The following is a 19,007-nucleotide window of genomic DNA, read 5'->3' as shown; positions in this document are numbered from 1 at the left end:
GAGTTGTACTTTTGTTTACCAGATAATGTTGTGAGAAAACAGCAGAGGAGTATAATTAAACTTTCCAGGGTGGATAGGTGTGATACACAGTTTCATCATGTGAGTCTACCCAGAGGTTAGAGATGCAGCCACACCTCAGAGACAGCTCTGTTTAGCAATAATGAGCAACACCCACTGTCTGAAAAAGCTCTTCAGTAACCTCTAGGAAGACCAAATGTAAAGAGGTCCATGTTATGAGAGATGGTCTACCCTGACACATAGCCTGGCCCATGTGGCATATTGTTTGAACTGTAATTGCATGTAGTTTTTAGCATATTTGTGCCCCTTCCTACCCATGTGCTCAGCTTTCATTAGTGGATGTCAATATTAAAAGTTTCCTAACTCTGTCAAGCATCCCAAAGAGGAGAATTCGGACAAGAGGTTTAAAACAAACAGAAATAAAAAGGCTTTGTATCCTCTTCACAGCCCTATCTGTCCCATCAATGTTTAAACTGAGCTTAAATGAAAGACTTTTTGTTGAAGCTATAGGTCCGTTTTGGAGGACACAGATCAAATCATGAGAAATTCAAACCAGCACAAGAGACGGCACGCCTCCCTCTCCTCCCAGCTCCACGCCTGTGAGTAACTGGATAGGAACTGATTGACAGAGGGGAGTCATGCCTTCTGGCTCAGGCAAGGTGGGCCTTAACATATTTCCCACAGAACAGCAGAGACACAAGGCTGCGATTGTTTTCAGATGAAGAAACTGTTTTGTAATGAGTAAAAACAAGTAAACACAAGACATACAGGTGTTTACACCATGAAACAAACAAGGCTTCCCTGTGCATGAAGTTTGCTGCATCCTTGAATACACACTAAACAGTGGGAAACAACAATAAACAAAAATATTACAGAATGCAAAAGAAAAGAGCATATTTGACAGAAAAAGCAAGAATGGACTCACTCTGAAACCCAGGTAACTGAAATAATTCAGACTCTTCCTGAAGGACACAGTGACACTCCATTTCCTCTTTACACTTTAAATTAATTCACTGAAGTAAATGGTGACATTTGCCATTTTCCCTACAAGATTAGCATTAGATTTGACAGGAAAATCAAGTCAGAAAGACAAAAACATCTCAACATCAAATTCACAATTAGGAACTTGAATAATGGAGATTCTACATTCTACATTCAAGTCTAAATCAACACATTTTTTCAGTAGTCTTAAATGATCCTTCTTAAATTCCTCTGAAACACATTTTCCTAGTTTCAAGGTTTCTGTAATACAGGTCCTGATCTCTAGAGGGCGCTCACTCACTTTACTAACTGCACTGAAACTGATACTTGTCACCGGACAGATGCCGGGTTGGGGCTGGTGATGCTGGTGAACACTTCACGGCAAAGCATCTGGTGGTTCCAGATGAAACTGTTTCAAGCCCTGATGACTATTTAGACTGACATTTCCATTTCGTCCACTGCAGCTAATTGGGATTAAAAACTGGCACATTGTGTTTCCTCTGGGGATGTATTTACTCATCTTTCACCAACGAGGCCTCTAGCGTCCCATTATCCAGGTACTGACTATGCTGAAATACTTTGATAGATGTTCATCCGGCTGTTTGAATTTTTTTTTATGTATATGATTTTTATTGTTATCAGACTGTGTTTAAACTTTGTTATACTTTAACAAACTATAGGCCTAGTAGCAAAACATAAGCAGAAAATCACTCATCATTTAGCCCCACAGTCTTCTATCTTGTGCTACCATATGAGCATCAGAGTGTGTGGGAATGAATACGTGTGATAGATAATCTAAGATAATATAGGATGAGACAAGATAAGAAAATCCTTTATTGATTCCACAGTAGGGAAATTTGCATTGTTGAAGCAGCAAAGGGGATAGTTTAATAGCAAGAAGCATCAAAGCGAAATATGATGAATAAGTAAAGAATATAATAAGTAAAACAGACCTAATTGAATTCACATATCAGTATTGCCCACTTTATTGTGCAGATATTGCACAAGTGAATTTCTCCACTTCAGTGTGTGTGGCCTCCTGGATGGATGAAATAGATAGAAATAAAATTTATTTTTAACAAGACAGCTGTAGCAGTCAAAGTGAAAAAGTAAAAAACGAGCAAAGGTAGAAGTCAAATACACACTCAAACAAAGGAATGACTTCTGCATCTGATATTTAGAAAACTTCAACATTGCCTATAAAGATACCATACCAAGTAGCCAATAACATATCATCAATTAGCCTACATAAAGAGGACAGAAAATGGGCATATCTAAATATGCTTATTACTCAGCGGTGTACTTATTGTACATCACATAGCGATGTATGTATAGTATGTATAGTAGTAGCTGGTCAGGCTGAGTATTGATAAAAATACACCTTTCTTGATTTATTATTTTTATCCTCATTCCTTCCTTCAAACTTCTGCAGTAGTGTAAGTGCTGGATTGCTATACTGACGTACTGTATATGAAATGCACTTGCAATAGCACCGAACCTAATTTCATATCAAATGTCATAAGCTATGATTCAAATACCACTGAAGAGATGAGTAGAAGGCCTTGATGTATGCCATGGAGGCAGAACAGTGACTTTAAATTTTCGTATTGAAAATAAAATTTGGCATTGAAAACAATACCTGAACTGACAAAGGAAACATTGGTGTGTACTCTCTTGTATTGGAAAAAGCTATATTGGAACTTGTTTCAGAAGTTCCACTGACTAATAAAAGAGGCATTAAAAATGTGTTTTTCTCCAGATTTTTTTTCTTCATGTTTGTCTTTTTTCAGCAGCAGTTTTTTTTTTTTACACAGTCATTTTTTTCAGTGTTTTGGTGTAGAGGGGAGGGGGCAAAGATAATGTGTTTAGTCTAATCTGCACACTAATGAGAATACACAATGTTGTTTTTTTCATAAAGAACCAGACTGGGTTAAAGTTAACTTGTCACAGTCCTAACCTGCTTTGTCTCCCAAACCTGCTGCCACTCCCGACTGGCTCTTCCCCTGTGTTTGTTTTTCTGATTGTGAGAGTGGAAACAGGTGTGCTGGAATCATAGCAGCGCCACACCAGCTGCACCTCATCTCAGTAATCAAGACCTCTACAAATACTCATCCCTACCACTTCCACCTTGCCGGATCATAGATCAGCCAGTGTTACGATGCTTTGAGCTACTTAACTTGCAGTTATCCTCTTTTCTTGTTGATGTTGTTTTCTTCATCTAAACCAGTGTCCTGTCCAGCTCTGGTCCCTCTATTCTGTTTTCTCATCTCGTCAGCCCTGCTGCCCTGCCCTGGACCCCTGCTCTTCACAGCTTACAGCCCAAGTGTTAGCCCCAGTTCCCCAACTTCCTGTCCAAGCCCCAGCCCCAGTTTCCCAGCCACCATCCTGAGCTTTCATTTAGTGTTAGCGAACCAGCTGTCATAGCTGACACTAGGTTTGGTGTGGAAGAACACAGGCGAGAAACAGACATATTGTTTTAGAGCTCCAGTTGAAGTTGTGAAAGCCATCGCTGAAGGTGCGTGGCCATGGCCGAGGCTTACAGCGGTTTGCATTTGCGGTTCAGATTCAGGCATCGCTTTACTACTATATGTCAAAGTTTTCATGCAAGTTCAAATATGTGGATGTCAGTGTGTTTCAATGTCCTTTGAGGTGGCTTTCCCTGTAATGTTAATGTTTTGAGTGCTTCAAATTTTATATGGTCAAATGAATGTTTTCAAGAAATTTGCTGCACTTCTCAGCAAACCTAATATGGATATAGTTTTATCATAACGGTTCTTTGGTGATGTCACTTTTTCAGCAAGACTAATTAATGGCATGTTTACTATAATATTGATTTTATTTTGTCACTCCAAACACCATAACTGCATGAGCAGACATGCATCAAAGTCCAAACTGATTGACGGTAGTAAACTTCTGACATGTTTTCAGTGCCAGTAGAATGTTTTTCAGTGCAAGTGTTTTCGTTTTTCAGTTCGGGTTTCGTTTTCAATGCAAAATGTTATTTTCCGTCCCAAAATGTAAAGTCACTGTTGTAGTTCCATACCATCCCACCCAGCCATCGAAAATTTCGCGCGAAAATGGCTGGAAGTGGTCACGAGAGTTAAATGACGTAATAGCTAAAACGGGCGGTCGTTAAAAATAGTCATTTCCTATTGGACAGCATGATCGGACGCCTCGTATTAAAAAACGTAACGTTATGTGTGATTGGAGGGTCTGTTTAGTGGCTTGTGTCGCCCCGCCCCCCAGGAGCTCGCTCGGCTTTCCTGCGCCAGCAGCGGTGATACCGAGGTTGGGCTGCCGCCGGAGAGACCCGGAGTCAGGGCAAACATCCAACCAGTTCACCCAAACTGGCATCGCAGCGGGGCTGAGGGGCTGCCCCTGCGAGTTTAAACCTGAATACTACTTAGGTTGGATACTGCGCCTCTCCCTGTCACCACCGCCCGTCCTCCTGATGTCGGATTTCAAGCTCGGGATCGTAAGGCTCGGCCGTGTGGCCGGGAAGGTGAGCTGGATCTCAGGGCTGCCATGTGCGGCCGGGGAAGGGCCCGCTGGGACCACAAAAGGCGATGGAAAAATTGGTTTTACGGTGATAGGTTGGTGCTTGTCAACCTCTTTAATGGTTATCAAGCAGTTGCCGTTGCGGGAGTAGTTCAGCTTTACCGATTTTAGGCGCATTTGAACGGATTAAAGAAGCCGGCCGTGCTGAGCCAGACTGGTTTTCTGTGTCTCCGCCGCCAACACACAGTCTCGCTATGAAGCTAACGCTAACTAGCACGTAGCGGGTTACGTTAGCCGATAGCTAACGTTAAACGGTGGAATAGTGCCACAAAGGTAAACACAGCGGTCCTTATTTACCGGTGTCGAGTAGTGCAGAAGAGAAGGAGACAGTTGTTTCTTGTTTCGACGGTGGCTCATATGATTTTAATGCTCGGCGGTACGGTTAGCAGTGCCACGCTAGCTATGTTATTTGGATTACATGGTGAAGTGTCGGCTAATGAGGAAGCCATTGCCATGCTCCATCAACTGCTTCTTTTGTGCAACGTGACAAAGCACCGGCAGAACAGCGCACATACTCAATAGCTGGGGTCCAAAAACTAGCGTCGTTTTTTGTCTTAAGTTACATGAGAATCTCTAGATGTTTTTTTAACTATGGCTGAATGTTGGTCAAGAAGGGGCTGCTCGTCTCACAAGACACTGACACTCAGGATAAACGGTGCGTACCGTTTTGTTTGAGCTGTGACGAATCAGCTGTCCGCCTGCTGAGAGCCAGTGCTCCTGGGCTCCAGTCAGCAGTCATTTAACTAATTTGCATGATGTCACTCCTGTTAATATCCACACAACAGTCTGGCAGTAGAGGCAAAGTGTCACATTGCATGTTTCGACCTTTTGGTATGTGGACGCCACCACCCATGCTGTGTTGTCCCTTGCTCAGTGTCGCGTGGGACTACTGTGTTGGTATCTTGTCACGTGCATTTGTAAGACCCATCCACTAACCCAGAACTCAGGTAGCTCTCAACAGGAGTCTCTGTCGCTCCTTCTTATACACACACACACTCGTTGCAGGTCGAGCCCACCTGTGGTCAGTGTCAAAATTTATTTTAGATGAAACAAAGACGTTGATGGTGTGGATATTTATGCTGCCTAGAGGAGACATTCCCTCCGTTTATGTCTGTGTTGAGGCTGTCACGTGCACACGTGCAAACGGCTTCCCAAACAGGAGTTGGAACATGGCCCCCATCAGCTTCTCATATGTGGCTGTTGTGGCCTCTGCAAACATGCCACTTCTAATAAATAGCATTGTTTGACTTTTCAAGTCTGCACAAACCTGTTAAACTGTGAACAAGTATGCACTAAAGCCACATTTGATCTTGATTAACTTTTCAGCAGGGATGTGGCTAGTAAATTGCCCTGCTCACTGGTAGCTAAACTCAAGGATCTGGATAACAGGAGGTGGTTCTACAATAGACATGCATCCTCCACTGGGAAAATTAAAATTGGCCAGCTACTGGTCTTATCATGTTATTTTATGATAATCACTCATTTAAATCTAATAATATTCTACTTGTATTAGTTTCTAATTTTGGTACTAGTTTGGAACTTTCTTACTGTGCCGTCACATTGGCTGTTTCCCCCTTGGATTCCTACTTAAGGTCTCCAGAATGTTTTTAATGAGTTTCCGTCTTGCAAAAGCAGGCCTTGAAATGATAGCTGCTCCTCGAAGCGTTGTTGTGGTTGTTACAGTTTTTGGTGTTAACATGAAAACATTCTCTCTCCATTCTCTCATTCCAGACAAAATACACACTGATCGATGAGCAGGACATACCGCTTGTGGAAAACTATGCTTTTGAGGTAAACTGCTAGAACTCAACTGCAACTTATGTTTGTGACAAGTTTTGCTGTCGCCACTTTTCTGAACAATTACATTATCAATTTCCAGGCGCGCATGGAGGTAGATGCGGATGGCAATGGAGCTAAGATCTTTGCCTACGCTTTTGACATTGGCAAAGGCCGCTGGGCAGGACGACCGTTACATGAGCTGCTCTGGTAAGTAATTTGTTCAAGTGTGGAATAAACACTTAAATTCTGTTGGAGCTTCTGTGGTCAAGACTTTGTTTTGGCCAACATTCATATTGTAAATGTACCTTTGATGGGAGTCTTCTGATCCTAGTCAAAGTTCATAATCTGAATTAGACATCTGGATGTTTCCAAAACTGCAGACAACCTTGGGATGCACCAGATGCATCTCTCTTGGTGCTTATTTATCTTAAGAAAAAAAATGTATCATTACCAGTGCAGGCTGGTGCTCTGTACTTGACCCTTCCCTCCAAAAAAAAACTTTCCTGCTGGTATCAGTAAAGCTTCATATTAGTTTGATATATGAAGGAGCTCTGTTAGGTCAGTTGAGTATTGTGTATCTCACACGTTTTAAGTCAGCAGTTCATCGTTATTGATCTTTCATTTGGTGGTTTAGTATCCTATGTTTATGTTGAATTGTAGAATTCATGCTCCTTCAACATGAGACTGAAAAAAAAGGGAGTAGCCACCGTACAGGCCCTGCAGGCTTGCTTGTACATCTCCATCAGTGAATAATACCCTCTAATGTGCCATTGTTGTTTTGTAATAACTAACCTATGATCTGGATACATGTCTTGATCCAGGGAGAAGCACAGAGGAGGCATTGCCCCCAGTTTTCAAGTCATCCACATCAACTCTGTGACAGTAGACAACCGACTAGACAACCTGCGGCTGGTGCCAGTGGGCTGGAGCCCCAAGCCAGAGGAGATTTCCAGCAAGCAGAGGTAGGACTGCTGCTGTGCTCGCGCTTAAGGCTAAATTGTGATTCTGTAGCTCTGTAGGAACATAGAGCACTGCATGAGCTGGATGGTTTTTCTGTCGGCAAGGCCAGTCTGAGTCATTGAGCTTAGCCTAGGCCTGACAACTAAGACTTTTTTTTTCCAGGAAGACCACAAGTGATATGGGTGTTTACTCACGAAGAGAAAAGAGAATGATTTTATTAATTTTTTTCCCCTATACACTGACATTTTGAAACAAATACACAGAGGTTTTTTGACTGTCGGTCACACAAAATTAGCATTGCATTAGCATCACAATAGGTTAGACGTTAAGACTAATACTACTAAACTAATGTAGTGTTTCTTCCAGCTTACAATAAATATTTATTGTTGAACATGTAACACATTCCTAATATTTCTTTGTATATTCTCCTACTTGTCCAGAGAGCAATCTCTGTACTGGCTGGCAATCCAGCAGGTACCGGCTGACCCCGTGGAGGAGCAGTATCTGGAGCTGAGCCGCACACGCTACTACAACGCTAACGGGGAGCTGGTTGAGGAAGAGGAGTGCTCCTGCACCTACTATGAGTGTCATTATCCCCCTTGTTCACTCATTGAGAGGAGGGTATGTACTGTGACCGGCATTCCTGTGAAATGATTTTCAAGGATTCTAACCAGTTCAATGTGTAGTGAAATCAGAGTTTTGATTTTATTAGTGAGAGATGAAAACTTGAAACCTTTCCGCCCAAATCCCGAAGCTATCCATATGTTGATGCAGTCTGCCAAATTGTCACTTATGATCACAATACCAAAGCATTAGCCAGGCAGACGCGGAGCCAAAGGTGATCTTGTTCCTTGTCTTTTCACAGCTCCGAGAGTTCAACATCTGCGGTCGCTGCCAGGTGGCACGCTACTGTGGCTCCCAGTGCCAGCAGAGGGACTGGCCCGCCCACAAGAAGCAGTGTCGTGAGCGCAAGCGAGTGCTGGCCCTGGAGTCAGAGCCCGAACGATGATCTGCCCTCATCCTCGCCTGGCAGAGGAGGAGGGAGAACGGGGCGGGGGGAGGGGGGACAGGGTTAGACTTGTGGGAGGGGAGCAGGGATGAAGTGCAAGATGGGGAAATTGCTGACAAGAGACTAACGACAGAGGACAATGTTGGTTGCTTGATTGTTTGATGGATTCAGGGGGTAAGAAGATGGAGGAGAGGAAGGAAAATAAAGCAAAAAGACATCTGCCACTTCCCAGAACTGATGATTCTCCATAGCTTGCTTTTCATGTGGATGACGGGGAAAGGTATTATTTGTTTGTTTGTTTTTTTTTTTGTTTTTTTTTCTTTATTTTTCTCGAGGAGGGAGAACCTCGAGCTCTACCTGCTGCTATGGTTTTGTATGTGGGGGGGGGGGGGGGGAGTTCTCTTGTTGATGAACTGGACAAGCGTCTTTGGACCACAATACGGACATGTTGTCGTCATCCACTTTTGTTCCTCCACCCAGCCGCTGGGTGTGGTGACGTCTGTGCAAACGGGGGACCCAGGGGCTGCAGTACCCGTCGTTCAGCTGGTACAATGGGACATGGACCTTTTCACTGTATCGCTCCCTTTTCTGACCTCTCTGGTGCACATGGCTGCTGTCTTCATGGTCATCGACACCTTAGCCGCCTCCCTGTCTGTTGTACCCCCCACCCCCCACGCAGCCAACCACCACACACATCAGATTTCACTGATTGAATCACACTACCAGTATTGAGTGTGGGAGTGTGTATGTGTGTGTATGCTTGTGTATGTATGTTTATGTGCTGCCAATATGTACTGAAGGACATTGACATGGGCAGGGTTAATGTATCGTTTCTCTTCCTAAAGGGGCCATATTACAGTTTTAAATTTCATAAACAAAATGGTGGGTTAAAAATATGTTCACTGTTCTATAATAAAGTAGCTGCCAAATAAAGGCTTTAATTTTTTCTAGAAGTTTTCTTCACCCACACATTATTTTAGTTTTTCTATCAGTTTGATCAGTCTTGTTTTGATTTTTAAGACAAGGTACAAGGTTTTAATCACCTCAAGTAACTGGATATATTATATTTTTAAGCATCAGCCTTTTCAGATTCTCCAGTTACTATTTCAAATGCTGGTCCCTGGTATTATTGGTACTGTGACAGGCTTTTTTCATGACCCTATTGGGGGAAAAAAAAGCTTGTTGCACTGATCATGGAATAAAGAAACTACTTCTCCTGTGATCACAAAATGATTATTTCATGTTTTCAAGACACAAAGTATCTGTCAAAACCTTCCTGCTGATCACAAGGAAACAAAATGTAAGAAATGATGTCTACCAAAGTCTGCTATGACCTGTAGTTTGGCACTCCTGTATCAACCGCTTTAAATCCCTCCAGTCAGTTGTTGTTTGCTGGTTTTTAACAGACACCTGTCTTTTCAACTGTATTTTTGCATCTGCAGGGTTACGGTATGTGTGTGCGTCGGGCTCGGGGAGGGGCGGGGCAGTGCTCAGTTTCTTGCGTGAGAGTTTGCTCTAAGGGTTATTTTTTTGAAGAAATTCTATCAATGGAGCTATATTTATTTAAAACGTTTGATTGTGAAACATGTTTTTGTCCTGGTGATATTTGAAGGCAAGCGTCTAAAAAAAGTGGACAGTATGGGACCTTTTATGTCACATCTTCCGTGGGCAGGGAAGGGGACTGAACTCTTCAACCCCGTTACTTGATTTCTTTTTCTTTTTTTTTTTTCCCTTTCCTGATCCTGAATGAATGAGTCACCCATGGTGTTGCCCTTCCCAGATTTTCCATGAAAACACTGCACACCATCATTGTCACTAAAATCTTCCATGTGAGAGACATCTGGGAGTGTAAAACTTGAATCCCCCCCCCCTCCCTTTACACTTTTGGTAAATTTTATTATAGAGAGTGGTTTTATGAACCGAACCATTTCTTGCTTTATTTTCTAAGACACGGCGGTCCGAGTGAAATTGTTCTGTGTCGACATTATCCTCAATCGCCTGCCTTCCTTGTATTACCTACAATGCACACCTGCTTATTGTGTCCTCTTGTGTCTTAGGTGAGGAGGCCAGACACTTAGTAAGCATGTAATTCACAGACGTACATGCGACTTGTTGATTGTTTATTTTGTATGTGTGCGTGAACAGGTTCTCAACACTGCACTAAAATTTGGCTCCCATGTTAGCGTACTTGTTGTCGATGGGTTGGAGGGGAGGGGTGTGATTTGGATTTGGAGTGTACAGATTGTGTCTGAAATCTTTTTTGTTTTGTAAGAATATAAACATTAATCACCTAGAAATAAAGAGCTACAATATGTGAATGGAAGTACAGTTGGGGATAACTGACAGTTGCTTTTCCAATGTAAAATGATAATAAATAAAATGAACCTCATTTGCTGGAGTTGGCTTGTGGAGTCGTTAAAGTATGAAAAAGTGATAAATGTGGGAACATTTCCGACTTTTGGTTTTAATGCAAGGATGCTTTTGTGTGTGAATAGGTGAGTGAAAGCCATTGTAGCTGTGCCACATTTATTAACACTTTACTTTCACCCTGTTTATTACATACAAATATTAATAACTGTAAGGTTGTTGTAAGCAGCTACAAATACATTTTTAGGGTTACTATTGTATATATATATATATATGTAACAATAATATAAATACCAGCCTCCACTAATGGGTGCCCACAAGAGGAGTTTTTTGTTGACAAATACATTCACAAATGTATATGCTAATACCTACATTATAGTGTGCAATAAACCATTCGTTAAAAGTTTATATAAAAGCTAACTTAACACAAAATTGCCCATAAATATTAGTCCAGTTACTGAGGTGAGGAATCAACAATAGATTAATTGCAATTTATCAAGTAAATATTTGCTGGTTAAAGCTTCTCAAATTGGAATAATCTCTGTTTTATGCAACTGTGAATTAAATATCTGGATTTCATTTGTGCATTTCTAACAAGATGTCTGTCATCTTATCAGTTATGTGAAAAAAGGTGTCATGAGATAAATAGCCAATAGCTTAACACTTGTTTCTCTGCATAGATGAGGTTTGGACTGGAAGGTGCAGCCAAAGAGGTTGTTTAGTAACATATCTGCAGTGGGAACCTTGCCATCAGATCTTCCACTTTCACATCACATTCGACAAGCAAAATCTTAGTCCAGAGGGCTGGACCTTGTTGCATGGACTCAGATGTATGTGTCTGTAATGTCACTTCAATCATTTTAAAACACACGAAGCCTTTCTTTAACTCTATGTGTCTATATCTATTCTTTCTTCTTTGTCCTGTGTAACAAGTAACAGATGTCCACCTGCTCTGCTGTCACTGTCTGGTAACTTAAGCCTCTGTGTTTTGTCTCAGCAGTAGTCGGATTCTCTCCATCTGCCTCTTCTGTTTCTTCCCGCACGTCTCCAGTCTTTCTGCAGAACCCTACGCCTCATAATGGTTCCTCTGGTGTCACAGTTCAACACGGGGGTCACAGATCAGAGGTCAGCGGGCTGTGCTGTCGTGGCAGGCCTGAGGTCATGCATGGTATGTAACAGGCACAAAGACAGGAGACTATGATGATTTTATTGAAGCACCAACTTTCATGTGTTGATCTGTTTACCGGGCCATAGACTTAATTGTGTGTAGGTATTTATTTGTAAGTTTGGTAACCAAGACATAAACATCCCTGTTTAGTCGCCAAAGATGAGCAAGGTATTACAACCCTGATTCCAAAAAAGCTGGGATGCTGTGTTAAACATAAATAAAAACAAAACGTAATCATTTGCAAACAAACTGTGTTTACTGATAACAGTTTTGCAAAGTGTTCCTGGGCCCATAGTAGGAATATCCTTTATACTTTATACTGTTTACCTGTGGAATGTTCCAAACAGGTGTTTTTGAGCCTTCCACAGCTTTCCCAGTCTTTTGTTGCTCCTGTCCCAACTTGTTTGAAACATGTTGCTGGAATCAAATTCAGAATAAGCAGATATTAAAAAAAAACAACAATGAAGCTGATGCGGTTAAAAACACTTTATTTAAACTACTGTTTTAAATCAAGTATACTGTATGTCATAAAGGATTAGCAAATGGTCACATTCTGTTTTATTTGTATTTCACACAGCATCCAAACTTTTTTGGAACTGGGGTTGTAATGGAAGCACCAAATAATGATCACTAGAGAGAGATAAAGGGTAGTTTTCTTCTTTCTCTTTTCATGGCTAAATGAAGGAGTTTCATGTGATACTTTGTGTTGCTCTCAACATCTCAACTTTGCAACTCCTCTTGCAAATTATTTTAAATTTACTCCTACAAATTACTAAAGAAAACAATCTATGAAGGAAAATCACTCTTTGGTTTAAGGCTTTTACTTAAGTAAACTTCAGAATGCAGGGATTTAACTACACCGTGGTATTGTGACCAGCTGAACAGCAGTCTAAAAGGTCTGACTGACTGTTAGCAGCAATTCACATGCTATGCCTACATCTTATTTTAATGTTATTGGCAGAATGATTATTAACAGTATTATCATTGTTTTCCATATTTTTGTTTTCTGTATTTGATTTCCAAAACTCTAAACTTTGAATCGGTAGGAATCTGCAGTACCACCTCCTGTCCATTAGATGTCGCCGCCTTATTTTATACAAACCGCTGTTTCTCTGTCTTTTTCTGTATTTCTTGGTTTGCAGCACGGAAGTTGTAGCAGTAGAGTTATGTATACACTATTAGCATGAGCTAATGTTACTTTTCATTCAAGACTTTGACCTCCAGCCTCACAACAACCAACAAAATGGTCAATCTCGGTCTCACCAAAGTGGACGATGCGCTGGCTGCTAAACACCCGGTGCGTTTTTGTTTCGACATTTTCTTTCATTTCTGCAGTCTGTTAGTCTCTGGAGGATACTGGCAGTCAAAAGCTGCTGTACATATTGAAACCTTTGTAATGTCCTGTGAAATTGCATAGAAATGTTTAAACATGGTGAGTCGTGTAGTGAAAGCTGTTGTGTTTTTTCTCTCTTTCAGGGTTTAGGGAGTTATGCTGCCTGCCAGTCTCATGCCTTCATGAAGGGGACTGGAAGCTTCATACTTGGTAAGTGATGTGCAATTTCTCACAGTAGAAAATACAGTGTATTGTGTGTAATCGTCGCTGAATTATCTGTTTTAAACATCACATTATATTGGTTTGTTATCTATTTTCACGCTCTTTCTTTTAGTATTTTTATATCAGTACCCGACCTAACCAATCAGATTAAAAAGATCCCCTCCACACATGTTTTAAGGCATACATAAAAAACTGTCTAATGTGTGTTGACATGGTTTTTGCAGAAAATCATTAAAATGGCACCTACTCCTTCTTCCTCATTAAAAATGATGAGAGTGTATGATTATGCAAATATTTTTCATTTCACAAGTTTATCTGCTGGACACAAGAGGTCTCCTGCTTCACTGTAAAATCTATTCTCAGAGTTTGTGCCCTGGAGGTTTCAGGTTTCCACATCACGCTTGTGTATGTTGAGTATTGGACCAGGATTGGCTTGCAAGCAATTTTTGATCATGCTCGTAGGCCCACTCTGAGAATCAGGTTTTAAGTTAGTGCAGAGAAAATTTACGCTTTCATAGATGTATGTGAAAACAGCCCTCAAGTGTCAAACTCTGCACATACATCATTCTACACAGTGAAGTTCAAACATTCAACTGCAGGAACTAGAAGAAAAACACATTTTTGATGAATTTTTGAGCTTAATTCCTACATATCAGTAAACAAACACTAAGTCAGAACTAAGAAGATAGACAATACATCACATTGACAAATGTATACCACAGGAGGGAGCTATATTCTCTAAATATTATCAATAAAGCAGGCTGTCATTACAAGGTTCACACTGAACTCAACACAGAGGAGCTGTGATTGTATAGTTATAAAAGTTTAAATGGAGTAACATTTAATGTTTTATTTGCAAAGCATTTTGACATGAGACTGTTTGCTGAAAATGAGAGTTCTGTTTGACTCCTGTAGCAATGATGTCTAATTGGATAAACTTGAGACAGTGATCTGTGGTTGCTGTTATGATCCTCCTCCTTTTCATTGCAGTTTTTTTTCATTTCATTGCGATCAAGATTGAAACATTATCCATTTAAATACATTTCCTCCTCCCTGATTGGTCAGAAAAAAATTGCTACAGAAAGTTTCAGTGTTCATCATGGTTATTACATGTGTATCACTGTGATGTGTCCTGTGTTGCTTTTACAGGTATGGCTGGGTTTTTTGCAATTCAGAAGGCTCTCCAGAGGAAACTTCCTTACCCTCTTCAGTGGAACATACTCATTTCAGTAGGTGAGAAATGAAACGTGGCCTTTAAATGGGTTCAGACACATAAGGCTTCAGCAATTATTTGCTCTCAAGCCACCCATACTTCCTCTTAGCTTACCTCTCTCACCACTGCTTTTCTAACCTCGCCTCTCTCCTCTCTGTCAGTGGCGTCATCAGTAGGAAGTTATGCAGTGACTCGCTGGGAAACACAGAAATGCTCCGACCTTTGGTTGTTGCTAGAAACGGGCGAGGCCCCAGACAGATCGCCACCACCAGGTGAGCACAGCGAGTGGCTGAAATGTGGACGTGTGTGTGTGTGTGGTAGCAACCGTCTAGTTAGATCACCGTTAAATAGGAGAGTACATTGTGTTCTATGAAAGTCAACACATTTCTGTCCTGGGTTCAGTATTCTCAACAGATATATCTTTGCCAGCTCTGTTCTTCAGTCATGATGAACCAGATGAAGACAGTTTGCAGACTTTCATACTGTATGTTTAACCTTTTCTGTGTTTGTCTTTCAGTGTCTAAACCAGAGGAATCGAAAGGACGTGAGAAGACAAAATATGGCGACATTATGGAATAAACACATAGTTTTAAACCTGTGCATCTAATATATTTGTAGTATATATATATCACTACATCTTTTCAGAAAATGTACCATGATGGAGATATGCAGATAAGCTGGGCGCTTGGTGTGAGATAGCGCATGCTGTATTTAAAAGCATCCCTGTGTTTTTTCTCCCTTTATTTCTGCAATACACCACATGAATGAAATGTCTTTTTCAGTTTCATAACAGCATTACTGTGTGGATTAACAGATGGGTTTCCTGAATCAGAGGTCAGGAATTACTTTGGATTTTGGGGGGAATCCAATGTAAAGCTTGTGATTCAGTATTATTATTTGGATGCATTTGTTTGACATGCAACAGAATTAATACTGCATTGCCAAAACCAGACACTAGTTGTCACTGTATACCTCATGGGATTTGCAGCTGTATGTTGTAGTCACTGGTGGCCCATCCAAACCAGTAAATGACCTGTTTTCAAGCATATGATCTAAATTATACATTGATCATTTTAATCATGTATGCCTTAGACTACAGAGAGCAAATCATGGTGGAATAATTCATCCTTTTAAATCAATAAATGTTCGTAGCTGTTTAATAAAACGCTCAGGGCAGCAGTGTAATCCACATGAAACCATTTACTGTTGCTGCTTTAAGCCACTGCATGTTCATTCATCCGTCTTCAGCTCAGTGATGCTGTAATGAACCCTGCCATGTCTCAGGATGACTAAATTTTTATCCAGTTTGGATTTATATCAATTTGGCATCTGTGCTAAAAACACAAATTCCATGAGGTTAGGTGCTAATTTCTAATGGCAGTGGCATGAGCAGTCAGGAAGATAAAAAGATGTGATGGAAAATGTAGAAGTCATTGCAATTCAATATTTGCAGTTTTTTGGGGGTTGTTTGGAAAGAAATTGTCACTGGAATGCAGTGAACATAAGAACTGAGTAGAATAAAGAAATAGTGAGAACTTAAAGTGACGTGTTTCTATATTAACTCTATTCTCAGTGGGGAATTTTTAGGTCTACCTCAGTCCAACTAATAGCAGCCTTCCAATGATTTTATTGGTTAGTTGGCTTTATTAAGGTATAAAACATGAGAAAATGCACTCTATTTTTTATTTTTCAAAAGTATATAGTTATTAAAACGCATAAAATACAATCTGATTTCTATTGAGTTTGAATATGCTTACTATAAAAGTTGCTTTTGACAAGTGTCAGTAATTCTGATACATTAAGTATAGTAGTAATAGACTCTATGTAGAGTAGTAATACATACAGTACAAAAACAACGCTGATCCACCGTCCGCTCATCCACAGGCACAAAGGCATCATCACACATGTTTTTAAGAAAATAGAGGGGAAAAGAGGACAATTTGCCATGAAATAGAAGTAGTACAGAGTAGCTGTGAGAGTGGATCAGGTGCCCAGCACTTCTAACCCAAAACCATCATAAATGCAGAGTACAAATATTTAAAAAAAACATGTCAAAGTTGCAAAGATATGTCAAATTAATATGTCAATCATATGTGGGCAAGATGCAATCATACTGTACATATACTGTACTGCATACTGCATACATACTGTACATTAGATGCCTTCCAAGGCTACACTGGTTTTGACTAAGCAAACAAGCACACAGCATTAATAAAAGATAGACAGATGGAAAGCCGGATGAATGGAGTGCTTCATTAATCCCAAGGGAAAATGACACTCTTATAGCAGCCAAATCACTCATAAGAATCACAACAATATAAGCATAGCAATCAGCTAAATAAACCTGCTGTCCCCATATCTTGTTCTCCTGAAGAGCAGCAGACACTCTCTTTATTCTGACTCAAATCTACAACTGGTGCCACTTCCTGCAGAGATGATGAAAATGGCTCAAAATGCATGCAAATGAGATGTTTCATTAAAAAATTTGGAATAAATGAAAAAAATAACATTTAGTCTCTGTCGACACAGAATCATTTTGTGTTGGTCAGCGTGTCCACGAGAGGAAACATTCTGCTTTAAATCACGCTGCCACTCCAGTTTCTTTGCATAGCTAACTAGTCTGTACAATAAGGTGTTAGTAACATTAATTCTGCACCATGCAGTGCAGGCCGGTGAAACAATAGAGTCTTTCAAGCATGTTTTAACACCTCGAATGAATGAACTCCAAAGTCCAGGTCCCTGATCCATGGAGAACAAGCCAAAGAAAGTCCACCAATTCTGCAGGATGAAAATACAAGCTCACAAAGGTGCAGTGGGATTTTTTTTTTTTTTTTTTACGTCGTTTGCAAGAGAAAAACATCTGAATTGGAAATCCTCATAGTCAAGGCAATGTGAACAAGGGAAGATTTTGCCTTTGGTTTAATCTGAATCCACCCCCACTCTTGCCTATTCTGGCTCTCGTCCTCCCACTGTAATTCAAATCTGATTTAACACCTCCAAGATTTGACGGTTTTGAATTATCCTCCTGTGTCTCCCTCCATCCGAAAAAAAGAGGCTTCATGAATTGAGTAAGCTCTCAAATCCTTTGTCACATGCACACTGATGCTGCTGAAGGAAAAGACTTAGAGAAACAGAGAGCAAACAGGAGATAATGAGGGAAAAGACTTCGTGTGTGTCAGTGTGTTACATGAGAGGTCTGACTGGCCAGTGGAGCTGAGGATCAGTACATGTCCAATAACTAAAACAAACAGCGGTATGGGCTGACCTTTTGGCACGCTTGGCAACCACTGGCATGGTTTGTAAAGCCTAAAGAGTGTGTGTGTGTGTGTGTGTGTGAGTATTTGGCCATTTTGTGCAGCAGTGGCAGCAGTGCATGTGCGTGACAGAATGAGAAAAGAGAGATGAGCAGAGCAGGAGCGAGTGCTCATTTGTCTGACCCTGTGAGTCGAGTGACCACACCGAGCTGAGCTGCTACTGGACTGGGTGTGTGTGTGTGTGTGTTTCTCCCCTATCTTTCACTTTATGCCCTTCCTCGGTTATATAACAATCGAGCCTGAAATGCAGGTCCACAAAAGCCCCAAAGAAAGCAATTTACAGCTTTTATGTCCCAAAAGCAAACTACTTTTGATGTAAATCTCTACTCTGAAACACTATTATTGGGCATTTGAACATCGGATCTGTTTGGCCCTTCTCTCTAGCCCAGAGCCATAATCAATCCCTGCAAATGAATGTGTTAACAAGAACAACTGGTGTGCGATTGACTGTCACATATTGATGGATTTGTTGATCGTGTGTCCTCTCTTCCCGTGAAGAAAAATGTACAGTGCATTTGATGAACATAATAGGGGGAATGTGTGAGTCAGTATCTGGTCCGACAGGAAAAATAACTGCATGCATCAGGTACTCAGTAAATTACAGGGAGTCCTTTGTGACAGTGTGACAGTATCTTCAACATTAATCACTGCTTAAGCTTTTGTGCAGGGCAGGAACTCAAGTCCGGGCAGGTCAGAGATAAACATGGGCCTCTGCAGGGACAGAGAGATTCTCTGACTCATCGCTGAAGACGGAGAAACAGAAGAAGTGTCCCTGAAGTGCCAGAAATGGTTGACTCTGTGAAAGTTGGATTCAAGTTGTGTGCAGCGATGCAGCCTGACTGAGAGAAAACCTTGATATATATCATATTACGTAATGTCAAAGCTGATGCATGATGAAAGGGTCTTTTGAGGGGGGGGGCACTTTGTTGAGATTTGTGGCTATTGTTGCATTTGTTGCACCTGACAGTAGTAGTATTATGGTATTTGTGCATGTTCTCGTATTAGTATGAGAGTGCAATACAAATAAAGTCTGTTAGGGCTGTTGTGTGAGGTGTAACCAAATCAAAAATGAATAGTTTAATGTT

The 19,007-nt window shown here is 40.9% G+C and overlaps 2 protein-coding genes across 2 annotated transcripts; both read left to right on the top strand.

Annotated features, from left to right (window-relative positions):
* Nucleotides 1-4,271: 4,271 nt before the first annotated feature.
* On the top strand, nt 4,272-8,329 carry zmynd19 (zinc finger, MYND-type containing 19). Its single transcript, XM_041960763.1, has 6 exons — nt 4,272-4,501; nt 6,289-6,348; nt 6,437-6,543; nt 7,158-7,298; nt 7,737-7,917; nt 8,162-8,329. The coding sequence occupies exons 1-6, from the start codon at nt 4,451-4,453 to the stop codon at nt 8,303-8,305; spliced, it is 684 nt and encodes a 227-aa protein (XP_041816697.1). The 5' UTR covers nt 4,272-4,450; the 3' UTR covers nt 8,306-8,329.
* Nucleotides 8,330-12,995: 4,666 nt separating this feature from the next.
* tmem141 (transmembrane protein 141) lies at nt 12,996-16,200 on the top strand. The gene is made up of 5 exons (XM_041960669.1): nt 12,996-13,137; nt 13,317-13,383; nt 14,545-14,628; nt 14,770-14,880; nt 15,126-16,200. The coding sequence occupies exons 1-5, from the start codon at nt 13,084-13,086 to the stop codon at nt 15,185-15,187; spliced, it is 378 nt and encodes a 125-aa protein (XP_041816603.1). The 5' UTR covers nt 12,996-13,083; the 3' UTR covers nt 15,188-16,200.
* The last annotated feature ends 2,807 nt before the right edge of the window (nt 16,201-19,007 follow it).

This window comes from Chelmon rostratus, chromosome 19 (assembly GCF_017976325.1).
Source record: "Chelmon rostratus isolate fCheRos1 chromosome 19, fCheRos1.pri, whole genome shotgun sequence".
Lineage (NCBI taxonomy): Eukaryota > Metazoa > Chordata > Actinopteri > Chaetodontiformes > Chaetodontidae > Chelmon > Chelmon rostratus.
This window is presented reverse-complemented; position numbering and strand designations above follow the sequence as displayed.

Bases quoted from the DNA above. Each gene is read 5' to 3' on its own strand.
- tmem141 (XM_041960669.1), top strand. From the start codon at position 13,084: ATGGTCAATCTCGGTCTCACCAAAGTGGACGATGCGCTGGCTGCTAAA. The intron at 13,138-13,316 runs GTGCGTTTTTGT...TCTCTCTTTCAG, and splicing joins CGCTGGCTGCTAAACACCCG to GGTTTAGGGAGTTATGCTGC. The intron at 13,384-14,544 runs GTAAGTGATGTG...TTGCTTTTACAG, and splicing joins GACTGGAAGCTTCATACTTG to GTATGGCTGGGTTTTTTGCA.
- zmynd19 (XM_041960763.1), top strand. From the start codon at position 4,451: ATGTCGGATTTCAAGCTCGGGATCGTAAGGCTCGGCCGTGTGGCCGGG. The intron at 6,349-6,436 runs GTAAACTGCTAG...ATCAATTTCCAG, and splicing joins TGGAAAACTATGCTTTTGAG to GCGCGCATGGAGGTAGATGC. The intron at 6,544-7,157 runs GTAAGTAATTTG...GTCTTGATCCAG, and splicing joins CCGTTACATGAGCTGCTCTG to GGAGAAGCACAGAGGAGGCA.